The 17959-nt window shown below is 44.5% G+C and overlaps 1 protein-coding gene across 3 annotated transcripts in view; it reads right to left on the reverse strand.

Moving 5' to 3' along the window:
* Positions 1–17959, reverse strand: part of MATN2 (matrilin 2) — a 157462-nt gene that overhangs the window by 4624 nt on the left and 134879 nt on the right. For all 3 annotated transcript variants that reach the window (XM_079901746.1, XM_079901747.1, XM_079901745.1), the window contains 5 exons: positions 11708–11830; positions 10322–10444; positions 7970–8092; positions 3468–3881; positions 621–773 (listed from right to left, as the gene is read on the reverse strand). In XM_079901746.1, coding sequence (XP_079757872.1) covers positions 621–773; positions 3468–3881; positions 7970–8092; positions 10322–10444; positions 11708–11830 — 936 coding nt within the window. The remainder of the gene's footprint in view (positions 1–620; positions 774–3467; positions 3882–7969; positions 8093–10321; positions 10445–11707; positions 11831–17959) is intronic.

The raw sequence follows: 17959 nt of genomic DNA on the forward strand, positions 1-17959 counted from the left end.
CTTTCCTGTGGAGGAATAAGACACATCACTTTGACTGGGATTTTACTGGCGACTGAAGCTGGGACAGAAGTAAAAGGAAAAATGGGCAGAACTGCTATATGCAAGGACACCCACACAATAGTGAGCTGGAGAAAAGCACGAGGGGCTCCTATACATAAGAAATTCTAAATTCTAAAGGGCAGTTTAATGTTCTGTAAACAGAAGTAGTCCATGCAAGAGGGCATTCTTTATATTTTCATCAGTGAGCTTGGAAGGACTACCATCCCTTTCCACTCTAGTTACAGGTATATCCCAAAATGTGCATCAGCTTTCCTGATTCATATAATGGTTTTTTCTAGTTACGTGTTCATCTCCATAGGGTTTTTGTGAGGATTAAGCATTTTGCCATGTGTCAGAACACTCATCACACTGCTCAGTACAGAGCAAGTGCTCAAGCAACGTTAGCTATTATTTTGTCTTCTCTCTCCCCTATTCCACTTTGTGCTTAGTGTTTCTGGGCATCACTGGCCCTGCCTACAAGGGAGGCACTTTTTTGAGCACTTTGAAGGAGTGGGTTGAGAATTTCTCATTCACATGTTGCTCTGTTTGCTAAGGTCTCTCCTAGACGTAAGCTATACTACCTTCACATATGCCTTTCCGTAGTTTATCACTTATCTCGCCCATCGTGCTGAAGTCTTCGGCATAGAAGAGATGCTCTTCTGTGGGCTCAGAGGCAATCTCTTGTAGTTCTTCCTCAATGGCTTTCCCTACCCCAACAGCATACATGGTTACACCTAAGGAACAGAGCAAGTTAAGAACAGGGTAGTTACACAGACATGGAAAACAGACTTTTATGGTTACCAAAGAGGAAAGGGGCGGGGAGGGATAAAATAGGAGCTTGGGATTAACAGATACACAACTATATATAAAATAGACAACAGGGTCCTACTGTACAGCACAGGGAACTATATTCAATACCTTATGATAACCTATAATGGAAAAGAATCTGAAAAAGAATAATATATCTGTGTGATTATATATATGTGATATATATATAATCTGAATCACTTTGCTGTATACCTGAAACTAACACAACATTGTAAACCAACTTTACTTAAATTAAAAAAAAAGAACACAGTAGTTAGAGTTGTATTCCCAGGATCTGGAAGTTGTGTGTACTGCACCCACAGCCAGCTGGATATTAATAAGTGGTGTGATTTGAGGGGTCCATGTCAACCTCCCTTTACTTTTGCATCATTTTTATTTTGGCCTTGTGAGCAAAAGACAGGGATCCAAGCGAGAGGAAGGTGAGGCATGAAGGAGGTTGGGGAGCTAGACCACCAACCTGTTGCTCAGCTCTGGACAAGGTCATTAACAAATCTTCAACTTTTCCCTGAATTAGCCTTGTGGTAAAGTAGAAAAGAGCACTACCTTATGGCTTACTAAATGAGAATCTTCTGGGAGAATTCTAAGAAACAGGTCAGTTTATGACCTTGTAACCTAGGTTCTACTTCTCAGAGGTACAGATAGGAACTTTAAGTGACCTGTGGCCAAGTGAAGCTGTATTCTGCCCACCCATCTTGGGAGGACAAAGCCTTGTGAGGAGGTGCTAAGCTGAAAAGGAGAATCTGCAGACCAATGGAAATCCCGTAAGTCAGAAAAAAGAACAAACCCAAGTATCAACCTTAGATTTCAAGAGGCATATGAGATTGTTCCAAAAGCTTTTCTAAACAAAATGAATCATTAGACTCCCTTCCCCAATATCCTCTTCAACTGAAAGTAAAACATAATAAGAACCTAAGTTCTGCTTGATTTTCAACATTTTTCAGCAGGTATCTTATTCTGGCTAATTCATTAGACTAGATTTTTAAAAAAAAAAACAGACATAAAAATGGCTCTTTAAAAGCCAAAGGGCAAGAGTTGGCCTCGTTCTAAAGTCTGTGTCAGGTCAACAGCCAAGTTCAGCATACTTGTCTGAGAGCCCAGTGACTTTATGCACAGCTTCCTAAAAAGGATAACTACTATTTTAAGATTGTGTTAGCTATACGTAGGAGTAATTAAATTCGTTAGAGGATGTCACTTCAGATAAATCTTGTTGATTCAAGAACCAAGTAAACATGTTTCTTCCACCACCTGTCTTTGGAGGATTCGTGGAAATTTGGGTAAGAGTAAGGTAGATTGGCTTCAATGAGACAAATAAAAGGGTTGACAACTGATTTTGGAGACAGGGTGCTTTCCCCTATACATTTTAAGAATGCAGATGAGAGGGGCCTGTGGGTTTGACATAGGCTCAGGTAAGCTAGTCTAGAAGCAGGGGAACTGCGTGTGAGCAGCCAGTTTTAAAATCCACCCAGATGATTCAGGCAGGACACTTTGTGGCTCCTACTCTATTGGGTTCAGAAAAAAAGAGTGACGTAAGCAATATCAATAAAACGGCCTCCTCTGTGAAGAGAGTGACTGAATGTTGAGGTGAACCAGCCTTTCTGTGAGCAGGAACGGAGTTCACCAGTGCTATTGCCAGCACTTTCACCCTTTGTTCACTCACTCAGCAAGGACTGGTCACACATGTACTGTGTTCCATGCCTGATGGAGGCACTGAGTCCATAAAGTCTTGAATGGAGCCCTGGTTGGTACATATCCTTTCCCGCTTACAGGACCTGCTGCAGCAATGTGCCCACGACAAGTTCTTAAAGAAAGCAGCTTTCAAGCAAACTGCTTCACAACCTCAAGGTTTCTCATCTCCCCAAGGAATCCAGACACTTTCCCTCAAGCTCTCTCCACCAACCATCATAGCTTTTGGGTTTCCTTTCGTCAAGAGCCATATTCCCCCGCCACACTTGACATCTAGACACAAATGAAGTAACCTCAAGTCCCCCTGCATTATACATGGAGTCAGACAAACCTCAGAGAAGAGGCTGAGCTCTACTGAGCAACAAGAGTTTAGGGTCACGATCTTGTCTGACATTTTGATTTTCTCGAAAGTTAACTTTTGCCTCCTGCAAACACAAGAGTATTCGCTGTCCTAAGGCCACTGCACTCCCAGAGTGTTCACTGGAAGCATTGCTTAAAAAAGGAGAAAAAACTATTGGTAAGCGTTCCTCCTACCAGGAGTCAATTTTTATCAAGCTCTTCAGGTGATTCTAAAGCAACCAGACCAGTGTCTGGGAACTGTTGTGTATTTCTCTGGTTAAATAGCACGTGCAGGATTGATTCTCTGCTCTGGCGGTCACACCCTGGCTAGTAAATCACAGTAGATGATTACTCAGGTATAGTCCGCAAGATTTTCGTATCCTTCCCGAGTCCTTTAACTCCTGTGGGGTGCCTTTAAGGCCACTAGGTGGCAGTTTAGTAAAGGTGTGTAACAGTGGGGACAGGAAGCCTTTCTGTTCGCTCAAAGAATCTCACTCCTGTGGCCCCATGTGAACACCAAGTGAGTTTAAGAAACCCGAACCTTGAGTGGTGTAAACCACACCTCCATCCCATATTACCATTGGCCTGGGCTTTACTGGCCCACTCGGAGACATCATCCTGAGCCCGTCCATCTGTTAACACGATGGCCACTCTGGGCACCCGTGCGGAGAGCGGCCTGGCCCCTTCTACTTGGGTAAAACTTCTCTCAAACATGTGTTTCAGAGCCAGTCCGGTCATAGAGCCCTTGCCCATGTATTTCATGTGGGCCACAGCTTTTTTCATGTCTTTGGCCGAGCTGAAGTTTCTCAGTGTAAACTCTGTGCGGACCTGCGTGGAATACTGGAGCAGCCCCACTCGAGCGGCTTTTGGGGAAATTGCCAAGGAATCTATAATTCCAGTGACAAACTGCTTCACAATCTCAAAATTCTCTTCTCCGAGGCTCTTGGATCCGTCGATCACAAAGACCAGGTCAACTGGGCCTTCAGTGCATCCTACAGGAATGAAAGGAAAGTTGAGCTAGTTAAATGATAAAAATCACTTATGCACAAGAGAAGAAAACTGGGCTTCCCTGGTGGCGCGGTGGTTGAGAGTCCGCCTGCCGATGCAGGGGACACGGGTTCGTGCCGCGGAGCTGCTAGGCCCATGAGCTATGGCCGCTGAGCCTGCACGTCCGGAGCCTGTGCTCCGCAACGGGAGAGGTCACATCAGTGAGAGGCCCACGTACCGCAAAAAAAACAAAAAACTCTGCTTCCACTGGAGGTATAACCATTTGGGAGAGCCACCTTTATTCTTTACATAATACACAGGACAGACAAAGGGTAGGGAGAGTAACGAGCAACAATAATGCTCAGAATTGCCTTTATATGCGGCTTGTCAAATTGTTAAAATTGTATTTTCCACAAGCAAAAACACAGCCGATGTACAAATTGGAAACCAGGTCCACACTGTACCCTGGGTCACCGGCAGCCAGGTCTGGGAGGGACTGTGTGTACAGTACTCTGAAGGGTCTGACAGCACCCAAAAGATTCCAATAACTTTACTCCAGGCGGGTGATATCACCCCGGTGCTGGCATCTGACAGACAACGGACTTGGAAAGTCTTCCAGTTCAGCTCGGCCATCACCTCTTCCAGGGAGATCTCCTAGTAACCCAGCTTGTCTCAGTTACTCTCTGTGTAGCCCTAACACTACTAATTTAGTGGACAAAGAATTGTTTATTGAGCACCTGCTTTGTGTAAGGCAGTCAGTGCAGTAGGATTGCAACAGTGACCAAAGCAAAATCCCTGACACCACGTTGCTTATAGTCCAGTGTACTCTGTGCAGTGCTCCACACTGTACAACAGCTAGTTAATTATGTGTCAGTTTCCTCCTCTAGTCTGCCAGTTCCTCCTCAGCAGGAGCCATTTCTCATTAATTTCTGTACCTCCAATACCTGGCACACAAGAGTTGTTAAATAAATGCTTGCTGACAGAATAAACGAAGGAGGTGGTGTCCATTGGGTAGCACACCCCTAAGTATCCTATTGACTTTTTCTTTTTTTTTTTGGCCAAGCCACACAGCCTGTGGGATCCTAGCTCCCCAACCAGGGACCGAATCTGGGCCCTCGGCGAACCTGGGCCCTCGGCAGTGAAAGCACGGAGTCCCAACCACTGGACCGCCAGGGAATTCCCCCCTATTGACCTTTTAAAGTTTTAAACTGAATTATCACTGTGAATTCTTTATCTATATGGAAGTTTTCCAGGCAACTCAGATGGGTGACAGTAAAAGCTTCATGCAAATACGTAAGCAAACTGGGTGTAGAGAGATTTTTTTGTTATTTAGGGCTGCATAAGAAAAATTTACAGATCCCAAATGAATGATCTCATTTCAAACAGTCTACAGTACGCAATATACATTCTCTTTTAGATATCAAGCAGCTGTCTAATATTTGAAAATGAAGCACAGCAACATTAGGAAGTAAAGACACACATGCAAAAATATTTCTATTCCTGGGCTTAACTAACATGCTAATGTAATTGTGTGTGTGTGTGTGTGTGTGTGTGTGTGTGTGTGTGTGTGTTGGAAGAGTTGGGTTCCTCTCTTTCTTCATTAAGTGCTTATCCTCTTTACCCAACCTATTGATCTGTTATTAATGAAAGAGGAAAAGGTCAATTCAGAGCTTCATTTACATTCATAGCCTGAATCTCAAGGACTGTGCACGTGGCTCTCCAGCAGATTTCAGAAATAGTGAAATAATTTTCCAGCAGTGAATCTGTTTTCTCTTCTTCCCCATATACTCTTTTCTTACAGAATGAAACCAACACCTGCAGCCTCCATGCATAGAGGCGTGTAGAAGGCTTCGCCAGGAAACAAGAATCCTAGGTCGAGTGGAAGAGCATCAGGGTGAGAGGTGCCAGACTCTCACTTTTAGATCCAGGGAGAATGACAGTCCCTCTTGCTGGCTACTTGTTTGCAGGAAGGTCACTCAGCTTTCCTTGGATGTTTTCTTTGGGTAGTTAAGTCAATGAGACTGGAACGGAGCAGCGTTTTGCCTTCTGAACTTAATTTTCACAGAGTTCCAGAATTTCAGGGTTGGACAAGACCTTTAAAAGCCACTGGTCCAGCCGCCCCTGTTGCTCACATCTTTACTGCATCCCTACCCAGTAGCCATTCATTCAGCCTGGACCTGAACACCTCTCCTGATGAGGAACTCATCACTTCACCACTGAAGCCCCATCTGTAGACAGCTCTGCTGTTGATGATTACATTTGTAGCTATCATTTGTCGAGCAATTGGAATGTGCCAGCACTGGGCTAAACACCTTTAAATACATGATATCATGTATTCCTCATGATGATTCTGTGAGGTATTATCTTCATATTATACGAAGAAACTGAGACTCAAGTTAAATAATTTCTCCAAGAGCCTTTGGCTCTCTGGTTCATATTATATGAAGAAACTGAGACTCAAGTTAAATAATTTCTCCAAGGTCACACAAATGTATGAATAGGGTGTTCAAATCCAGGTCTGTCGAAGCTCATGATCTTAACTAATTAATCACACAGCTTCTCTGAGACAAAGTGTCTTTGTCCTCATACTCAGCTGTAGCTTCTCCCCAGTGGCCTTTCTTTCCCTGGGGTTTGGGGGGGAGTGTCATATAAATAATGGGTGAGGAGATTGTCAGTTTGGTATTTGAAAGGTACCTCAAGTCTTTTTTTCTACATAGATCTTCCTTTATTTTTCACTTGACATCATATTGAACTTCCCCACCATGATGCTTTCTAAATCTTGTCTCTATCCTTTTTCTTTATTTTTTTTCTAAAAAAAAATATTACATGCACATGGAACAAAGTTCAAACACTACAAAGGGTATCTGTATCTATATATTTCCATCTCTATCTACCTATATAGCTATGTCTATATTGAGAGAGAGAATATAGGTTAGAGAGAGCCTTTTGCAAAATACATCAATGGTAACATACTATAAAAACCACGCAGCACCATGCTTTTTTCACCTAAAATATCTTGGGGATACATCTAGAGCTGCTTCGTTCCTTTTAACAGCTGTATAGTATTCTATTGTATAGATGTACCATTATTTATTTAATCAGTATCTTATGGATAGACATTTACCTTATTTCCCATTTTTGCTACTGCAAATAACGCTGCACAAAATATCCCTTTAAATATGGCTATGTGTTCTTATGTGATAAGAACACATGCACTTATCTGTGGGATAAACTCCTAGAACTGGAACTGCCTTTAAAATATCACCAAATTGCCCTCCTAAAAGTTGTACCAATTCAGACGCCTAGTGATAAATTTACAATTGCCTATTACAACATACCATTGCTGGAGACTTCCCTGGTGGTCCAGTGGCTAAAGTCTCCACGCTCCCAATGGAGGGGCCTAAGTTTGATACCTGGTCAGGGAACTAGATCCCACATGACGCAACTAAGAGTTCACGTGCTGCAACTAAGTGTTCGTGTGCCGCAACTAAAAGATCCCACACGTGGCAATGAAGATCCTGCGTGCTGCAACTAAGACCCAGCGCAGCCAAAAAAAAAAAAAAATATATATATATATATATACACACACACACACACACACACACACACCATTGCCAATATAAGGAATCATCAAACTTTTTGAACTCTGATAACAGGTAAAAAAATGTATGGTAGCTTTAATCTCTCACTGTACATTTTCCCTTTTTTTTCTTTTATGGCTTTTATGTTTCATGTCATGTTTAGAAAATTCTTCTCTACTCTGAGATGATAAAATAACTCAAAATTTTTTCTGCTACTTTAGAGGTATTATTTTTTAAGTTTAAAAGCACAAGTCTTACCTCCCTCATTCCAGATATTCTTATTCAGCTAGGCTCATTCTAGCCTCTTAGCTGATAGTGAACTTACTGTTAACTAAAACCATAAGTTTTTTCATAGGTGCAGTTAAGCTCTCTCTTCCCCATTCTGTATCTATGCATACACATTTATATCTATGGTAGAAGCAGAGGTGAGGGATTTATTTCCTGCAAATACTCCAAAAAGCAGTTGCTCCCAAACCAAATTAAGGCAAAAAAACCAAGTTGAGATCACTTACTTTTGCACCGTCTTCCATCCTCAGCTAGAATAAATCCCTTTGAGCATTTGCAGATGTAAGAACTGCCACGATTAACACAAATGTGTTCACAGCCGTGGTGGGTTGATTTGCAGACATCCTTCCCTGAGGGTAATGAAGGAAGTTAAGCAACCTCATCAATGTAGAAATGAGCTGGATTGAACAGTCATGTCAGGACAGATCACAGAAATAATCCATTTTAAAAAATCTCTATTCAAACTTCCTCTATAACATCCCCCCTTTCAGTCTAATACTCAGGATAGGGCATGGTAAAGGAAACCTCTCAGAAAGCTCTAGCTCCCATGAAACTGCGTGGTCAGATGGGTGATCAGGTGTCCTGGATTTATTGTTAATTTTTAGAATTGTTCGATGTGCTTTGAGTTTTGGTTTTCCCAAGCTACTGAATTTTCCCCCATAGACATCCCAAACGCTTCAGTTTTAATTGTCTGATGAACATTTCTCATGTCTGAGATACTTTAAACTCTCCAGAGTAGTTACAGCCTTTTAATCTTCACAACATCTTGTGGAAAGAGGAGGGCAGGGATAATTATACCCAAGGTATAAATGAAGAAACGAAGTTTCACAGAGTTGCCCAAGGTCGTACAACCAGTTGATGACACAGCTGAAGCAGGATGTGTCCTGAGTAGTCCTCCTCCACGGCATGAAAGCCTTTGGCTCTCTGGTTCTTTTCGGTCATTAGCTCCCTAAAAGGAGAAGCTTCCTACAAAATTGGAATCAGTGACTACAGATCCCTCTGGAAGTGGGAATGGTGGGATTTGATTTAGCAATCAAATTTCACAGGAAGAAGTTGTGCCTTGTGTACAATTGTGTACAAATAGCTCAACTTATTGAGCAAAAAATACATTGAATAAAGAAATGATGCACACGTGTGCCCATGCTTACAGAAAGAGAAGCATGAACAAATGGCTCAGGCAGACATAATGGGCAGAACTGCAGCCATGGGCTCCGTAGAAGGACACCCCCTCGTGAAGGCAAAACATAGGCTAGTGTAGGGAGCCCTGCAGAGTCAGGCCACGGACCCACAGGCATCCCAGGAATCGGTTTTTCAGACAGAACTTCTCACTAACAGTAGAAGCCCCTCTTCCTGGCAGAAGAATGAGGAATGAGCTCTCCCCAACCCCACTAAGGTTGACCTGTGGAGGCCCCCAGTTATTTCGGGTATCCATGAGGATATTCCCCCAAATCAACCTCAACAGCGATTGAATTTTTTTTTTTAACTAAAAAAAAAGAATATTCTGCCCACCGGAGCAGAGTATCACAAAAGCAAGTAGACAGTGTCAAGATCACCCAAAGTAGGGATTAACAGCTCAGAATCTCACAGTGGAGGAAAAATCCCCACCCTGTTCTTGTCTACTGCCCACCTCACTGAGCTCGGCCAACCCTGTCTCTTCTGTTGGGGGCTGTGATGGTTAACTTGATGTGTCAGCTTGTCTAGGCTATGATGCCCAGTTGTTGCATCAAACACCAGTCTAGATGTTGCTGTGAAGGTATTTTTTTTAGATGAGATTAACATTTAAATCAGGAGACTTTGAGTAAAGCAGATTATCCTCCATATTGTGGGTGGACCTTATCTTGAAGACCTTTAGAGAAAAAAAGACTGAATTCCCCAAAAGGAAGAGGGAATTCTGCTTCCAGACTGCCTTTGGATTACAGCTGCAACATCGGTTCTTCCCTGGGTCTCCAGCCTGCCAGCCTGCCCTACAGATTCCCTGTCTATTTATCGATCTATACACACACACACACACACACACACACACACACACACACACACATTTTACTGGTTCTCTGGAGAACCCTGACCAATATACCTTCTAAGTAAACTCTCAGAAAATCTGTTTTGAGTGACCTACAGAAGCAAATGATAGAATGGATAAACAAGACTCACAGAAAATCCTTTCGGCTCTTCTCGCACCTTCTGCCCTTACTTATAAGGTTTTCCAAGAAGAAATAGCACTATAACTGTTCTTTGATCCTTATAGAGATTGCTGGCAGAGATTCTAATCCCATCCAATGGCTAGCCAGGCACCGTGCTAGGCTCTGAGCACCCACACAACTCTTGTGGAAAGGGCCTATAGCTGGGAGAAAGTGAAAAGCAGCGAAAAGCCTGACAACTCAGGATCTTGACTGAGAAATTCTTGAAGAACTAAGGGTCTATTGTACTGATCACTAGCACAACAGTTTCAGAGCACCCAAGGCAGGAACTCAACAATAGTGACACTGATTATAAAGGAAGACTTTCAGTGCTTAATGAAGTTCTCCAACTGTCCAAGACCCACAGATGGAAAAGTCCACCTCCACCTTGAAGCCACTTACTTCTGCAGTGTTTCCCATCCTCAGCAAGTCGGAATCCCTCCAAGCACTTGCAGATGTACGACTCATCACTGTTCACACAAATGTGTTCACAGCCGTGGTCTACTGCTTGGCAGATATCTTTCCCTGTGGATAGCAGAGCAAGTTAAATGTTACCAACATCAATTTTCCCTGGGCTTCACCTGGGAATTTCCATCCATCTCAGCCCCTGGACTCCAGGGCCCCCTGAGCTCAGTGATCCGTGGGGAGGAAGGTAAAACTGAGGATGACCTTCAGCGGCTCCAATGCGGGCTCACTCTCCCAACTTCCTCACTATCACCGCCACCGTCACTCACCAGCACCTACTTCAGTGTCTCATAAATATGCAGTCCATCATCAGCTTTCTGCAGATGCAGTTTGTGATATCAGAAAGGAAACACTGTTGGTACGATTACTTAGGAGATTCAACCTCAATTTAGATTAGTGGCACTGAAATCTAATTTTGGCTTTTTCCCTGACATATGACTTTGGAGAATGACTTAACCTTACCTTTCCTTTCTGAAAAATGAGAAAAATACTTTCAGTTACCCATCTTTTCTTCACATGTGAAATATGAGTTGTTCTTTGTAAAGTACTTTTGAGAAGCTTAAGAAAAAGACGACTGATAGGGGTGGGAATCATTTGCTCAGGGTTACACACTCCCCTTTGACTATATAGAGACGTGTCTTGGCCCCATCTAAGAGGCCTTGCTTTCTGAGACGTAGAATGGCCTCACCATAAGGTGGTCTCTAAGAGGGATTTGTGCCACCAGAAACAACAACAACAATACTATTAAAGATAAAGAAACAGAGGCTCAGAGAAGTTAAGCAACTTGCCCAGCTAATAAATGGCAGAGCTAGAAGCTGATAGAATACTGGATTTCAGACTGTACATCTTTCCAGTAGAGCACACTGCCAACCTGTCGTTTCTTTCCACAGGGCATAAATGAACATCCTCAGTTGTAGCTCTGGCACTGACTTTTTTCATTTGTCCATTTGTTTGTTTTCTTTTTAATAGACTTTATTATTTAGGACAGTTTTAGATCTACAGAAGAACTAAAGATAGTACAGAGAGGTCCTATAAACCCCATACCCAGTTTCCACTATTATTAACATATTATACTAGTGTGACACGTTTGTTAACAATTAATAGACCATTACTGATACAGTAATATCAACCAAAGTCCATAGCTTATTTATATTTCCTTAGTTTTTAAGCCAAAGTCATGTTTTTCTGATCCAGGATCCCACATTACATTTAGTGGTCTTGTGGCATTGGTTTTTGAGAGTAACTGATACACAGAGATCAGGACGGTGGATTTCATGCAGAGGTCAGATACAGTAATGTGAGCCCACTCCAATAAAAACTTACTTCTGCAGGTTTTCCTATCTTCACGGAGTATATACCCTTCAAAGCACTGGCACACAAAAGAGCCTCCACTGCTTACACACGAATGTTCACAACCATGGTTCCCCAAAGCACAAGAGTCCAATTCTGACAATCCAATTGGAATTAGAGAAAGAGAAAAAGGAAATGATTCATACATTAGCTACTTATTCAATCTTATAAGACATTTCAGACACCCTAAATGAAAGCAGTACTTTATCCCACAGGGCACATTTCAAAATAGAAAGCATGTCTATGAGCAAAAATTCTTAATATATAAAGAGCACATTAAAATAAAACAATATGATCATCTCCATAGGAAAAATGAACAAAAGACATGGAAAGAAAAGTTACAAGAGAGATAAAAATGGCCTATAAATATTGGAAAATAAGTTCCACATCATTGATTATCATATAACTGTAATGTCAGCTTATCTACATATCTGCTTATGTATGCATGTAGGTGTCCTACTTTGGTCATCCATCCATCCAGTCATTCATTCATTTGTTCACTGAGTTGTGGAATATTTCATGAGTCCCTTCTCTCTGAGTCAGGTACTCTTCTAGGGTCTGGGGACATAACAATGAATAAAACCAAGTTTCTGCTTCTGTGAAGTTTACATTTGGTGGCAAGGGTGGGAGGAAAGAGGGGGCAAGACAAACAACAGACAAACAAATATATATGTTAGATGGGGAAGGTGCTATGGAGAAAAGCAGGATAAGGGGGATGGAGAGTGCCCGCTGGTTTGGGGCATAGGGAGGGCTTGTTATTTTACATGCTGCAGTCAGAGAAGGTGACGCTGAGCAGAGCCCTGAAGAAAGGGATGAGTGAATACGTAGTGTTTGGAAAGAACAGCACCCAAGGAGAACAGCATCTGCAAATGGCAGTGGTAGGAGTGGGTGTGGCACGTTTCAGGAAAGGTAAGGAGACCAGGGGGCCAGGCAAGTGATAAGCCGGGATAGACCACGTGGGAGTCACAGGCAGTGGTTGCATCTAAGTAAGAAGGGGTCACTGGATGGTTCTGAGCAGTGGAGAGACATGAACTGACTTTATTTTTAAAGGACTACTGTGCACAGAATGGGGCACAGGTAAGGCTGGAGCACGGAGAGCTGGAAGAAACCCAGTGCACTGATTCTGGTGGCCCAGACAGGCTGGTGAGAGGGGTCAGACTGTGCCTGTACTTTGAAGGTAGAGCCTACAAGCTTTGCTGATGGATTGATATAAAGAGTTTATCTTCATATGGATATGACAGAAGAGTCACAGGTGACTCTGAGGTTACAGGACTGAGCAACTGCAGAAGGGCACTGCCGTCCACGTGGCTGGGGCAGCTTCTGCGGGAGCAGGTTTGTGAACCTGTGAAAACCAGGCTGATAGTTAAAAAACCCATTACTGAGGATAGGTGGGAAGTGATTTTTTATAAGAACCAGACATAATTCTGAGAGTCAACGCTATCGTTTCAGATCGAGGAGAATTTCTACAATGGATATGACTTGAGGTTACTAAATAAATGCTCCAAAGTGCATAATCACTTTCACAGTCTGGCACAGACCATACGCTTTTTTCTGAGACATTTTTGCAGTATTTCTTTTGGAAGGGAGTCCTGAGAACCACCCTATGCGTTAATTAAAGCAGCTGTTGTTGTTCTCATTTACCAGCTAGGGAAACTGCAGTTTGGGAAGATTAGTGGCTTGCCAACATCAAATGCTAATAAGTGATAGCACCAGATTAAACATGTAATCTTCTGATAATAAATCCCTAGCTAAATAAATGTTTTCCCTAGCTACACTGCGTTGCTATATTGTAAAGTAAGCTTCCAAACATTAAGGGAATTGTGCTTGTCTTCGTTTGGGCAGAAGTGCTGCCAAAATCGTTGTTCAGTGGGAAGGCATTATATCAACTCACAGTATAACTGCAGAGGAGAGTCAAAGCAGAGCTGTCCCTTCCTCTTTGCTCTGAACATGACTTACTTCTCTGGGCACAATCTAGACTCATTATTAATGCAGAACATCACCCGATGGCTTGGGGTAATCCCTCACATAGTGTTGAGTGGAAATGCAGTTGAGTGATCCATAATACAGGCAGCTGGCTGGCTGTGGAGGCGAGCACTTTTTTCCTCACCATGAATTTAGATTAAGAAGACTCCATTTTCCAATGCAATAAAATAGCTATACATAACTCTTTCAGTCCAGTCTTGCCAAGCCATAATCCAGACAGACCCCCATGAGCACACCCCTTCTTTTTTTTTTTTATAAAATTATTTATTTATTTATATTTTTGGCTGCGTTGGGTCTTCGTTGCTGCACGCGGGCTTCTCTTGCTGTGGAGCACAGGCTCTAGGTGCGCGGCTTCAGTAGTTGTGGCTCGTGGGCTCTAGAGTGCAGGCTCAGTAGTTGTGGCGCACGGGCTTAGCTGCTCCGTGGGATCTTCCCGGACCAGGGCTCGAACCCGTGTCCCCTGCACTGGCAGGCGGATTCTTAACCGCTGCGCCACCACGGAAGCCCACACCCCTTGTTTCTGGAGCTTCCCCCGTGCCCTGTCCTGTCCCCATAGCTCCATCTCAGGCTGCGATTTTGAAGAGTAATTGTCTCGGTGCAGGGACCCTGAAAGGTCATCGTCCCCCAGCTTCTCCCACGCCGAGCCATGGTGGTCTGAGCCTGTACGAGGCAGAGTGGCACTGCTATCCTTTATCAGGAGCCTGCTGAGCCTGAAGCCCCTGTTCTCAGGGGGCGTATTCACTCTTGCTGCAGACTATCCCAGGAGCTCCCGGCCCAGCTTCTGAGCTCTCCTGGGCTTTTGTACTAATAGCTGTTTGGCAGTTTTGTTGTGTGCCTGCTTTAAAAGCATGTGGAGAGTTTGGGGTTTTAACCTTTCCCCTCCTCACCCGCTTAGAGCACGTGATCAAGAGAGAGGAGAGCTGCGGTTCTCAACCTCCGGTGAGCATCAGTCACTTGCAGAGATTATTTTAAAGGCAAAACAGGCCCATCGTTCAAGATTCAAACATATTAAGGGCGGACTTCCCCTATGGAGGGATAGCTGGCAATATCTACCAAAAGTACAAAATGTACCTTTGACCCGGCAACTTCAGTTCTGGAATTCTCTCCTGCAGATACCCTGGCCCATATGTATCAATAATTTGATATACTTTTTAAAAAAAATTATTTATTTTTGGCTGCATTGGTTCTTCGTTGCTGCATGCGGGCTAGTTGCGGTGAGCGGGGGCTACTCTTCGTTGAAGTGCGCGGGCTTCTCATTGCGGTGGCTTCTCTTGTTGCGGAGCATGGGCTCTAGGCACGCAGGCTTCAGTAGTTGTGGCTCACGGGCTCAGTAGTAGTTTTGGCTCACGGGCTCTAGAGTGCAGGCTCAGTAGTTGTGGCACACGGGCTTAGTTGCCCTGCGGCATGTGGGATCTTCCCAGACCAGGGCTCGAACCTGTGTCCCCTGCATTGGCAGGCAGATTCCTAACCACTGCGCCATCAGGGAAGCCCCGGTATACTTTCAAGTTATTCACGGCAGCATTGTTTGTAATAACGAGAAGTGGGAAACAACCCAAGTGGCCATGACTACTCAGGAGACAAGCTGAATAAATATTCTGTACAATGAGACACTTGCTCCCGACACGGCTTCCCCAAGAGTGAGTGATTCAAGAAGTGAGAGAGAGCTCCCAAGAGAGCAGCCACAGTGTCTCTGATAACGTAAGTGGAGAAGTGACCTCCTTGTTATTTCCATATGCTATTGGTCACACAGAGCAACAATGAAGGAGGGACTACACGTGTGTGAATTCAGGAGATGGGGATTGCTGGGGGCCGCCCTGGAGGCTGCCCACCACCATTCCTGATGGGAAGTGGAGGTAGGGGATGGGTGGAAGGGTAAGAGTAGGAGCCAAACTTCTTAATGTACGTCTTTTCGTATTGTTCTGATTTTTAAACTATGTAAAAACCTTTTACCTACTCTAAAAATAGAATAAACTTTAAACAAAAAAACTTACAAAAGTATTCCTCTTGCTCACCTTTGACACACTACAGCATTATTTTTAAAGGCTGCACCATGATTCATTTAACCAGTTTCTTTTTTTTTTTTTATAAATTTATTTATTTGGCTGTGTTGGGTCTTCGTTGGTGCGAGCGGGCTTTCTCTAGTTGCGGCGAGCGGGGGCTACTCTTCGTTGCGGTGCACGGGCTTCTCATTGCGGTGGCTTCTCTTGTTGCGAAGCACAGACTCTAGGTGCACGGGCTCAGTAGTTGTGCGCACGGGCTTAGCTGCTCCGCAGCATGTGGGATCTTCCCGGACCAGGCATCAAACCTGTGTCCCCTGCATTGGCAGGGGGATTCTTAACCCCTGCGCCACCAGGGAAGTCCCCTAACCAGTTTCTTATTGGAAGGGCGTTTAGGTGGTTCCTAGGCTTTGCTATTAGAAACATTATTGCAATGGATATTCGTGTGCCTGTAGTTTTGCAGACAACGTGAAAGCACATCTGAAAGATAAACATCTAGAAGTGGAACTGCCTGCTTAAAGAGAATGAACATTTACAACTGGATACATATTTTCAAATTGTCCTCCAAGGAGGTTGCATCAATCACCGTAAGATAATCTCTATTTCTGGGGGTCCAGGGTGCCGCCTGGGCTTCTGGATGTTTTAAAAGCCCCACAGATGATTCCAGTAAACCACCAGGGGTGAGATGCTGGCACTGGACCCAGAACTTATGTTCAGAGACCTTCCCAAGTGTCCAGACAATTCTGCACCTCCACCATCATGAACCACACGCTATCGTCTTTCTCTCGGGCTATTATTACATCGTCCACTAACGGGGTCTCCACAAACCTACTTCCGGCCCCTCCAGCCCATCCTCCCCGACTCAGCCCAAGTCCTCTTTCCAAAATGTGAATCTGCTCACATCACTCCCTCCCTCTGCCTGAGATCCTTTAATGCGTCCAAGAGTCTGGATAAGACACAGAATCGTCGGTGAGGTTCGGGGGACCTGCCCTGCTGCGTCATCTCATCCACACTCCCCCAACTCTGAGTACTTTCCTTCAGAACCTCAGTACCAAGCCAGAAGCTCTCCCCGCACAGGGCTCTGCACAGCCGTTCCTCTGCCCCTCCTTCCTCCGCCGCCTCCTCCAGATGTCTTCCCAGACCCCCCCCAGCATAGGGCCCAAAGCACCAGGCATCTGCCCCCTCTGGTAACATCACAGCTGTCACTGAACAGTTAGTTATGCGGTTGCTCTGGATCTGTGCCCACCTCCTCACTGAACTACGCTCCCATGGGCTCTGACCTCCAGGGCACCACGGGCTGCATCTGCCCTCCTCTCTGTGGACCTAACTTAATGCTTGGCCCACAACAGGTCCTCAGCAAATGCCTGCTGAGTACAAGGAAACATTTCCTCAGTTTTCTATTCTGAAAACCGAGGGTAACTAGATCCACCACCCAGGGGTTTTGTGCAGGTGTTTTAAATCAGAACCCATGCGGTGGGGATGCCGGCGATCAGCTGGGCTCCCCTTTCTCTCCTACGTACCAGCCTTGCAGAACTCAATTCATATTTGTTCAGCAAAATGTCCAGTTTCTGCACACCAGGGACATTCCGGTCACTCATAATTAGAGAACTACACGTGGTAACTCCCCAACCACAGGCTCTAGCTGCCCTCCAGTCACCAAGTCTGGAAACCAGCTTGGAGTCAGCTTCTCCCCAGAGCCAAAGGTACTCCCACTACGAAAGCACTTCAGTGGTTCCCTAACAGACAAAGAGAGCCACCATCCCTGACTCACGATCATGGGGTGCCTTCAGCCTGGGGAGAATGGTGGGCACCCCGACAAGAATTCATTCATTCAGCAAGTGTTAGCAGAGCACTTACTCTGCCAGGCTCTACCCTCATTCTCAGGCTGGAAGGGACCTTGGGGATGAACTGGTCCAACTCCTTCCTTTAGAGTCCAGGAAACTGATGGCCACAGAGAGGAAGGGACTTTCGCAAGGCCCCTTACCCTGCAGAGATGATTAGTGTCAGCTGTGCTGGGGGCAGAGGCGTGATTAGATCACAAGTCTATCACCTCCATGTTCCCTGGTCCAGCTGCACATCCAGTGGTCATCCTAGCCCCGCAGGGTCAGCAGAGTCTGCTCAGATAGGCTGGTAGATTCTCAGAAGACAAACTAAAATGGTTTTCTCAAGGGAGGCTGGGTCTCTAAATTGTCTAATGTAACTCTAAATGTAACTCTAAAAGAGCCCACTTCTCCAGGCTCCAGGC

Source organism: Stenella coeruleoalba, assembly GCF_951394435.1.
Source record: "Stenella coeruleoalba genome assembly, chromosome: 17".
In the NCBI taxonomy this organism is placed as follows: Eukaryota; Metazoa; Chordata; class Mammalia; order Artiodactyla; family Delphinidae; genus Stenella; species Stenella coeruleoalba.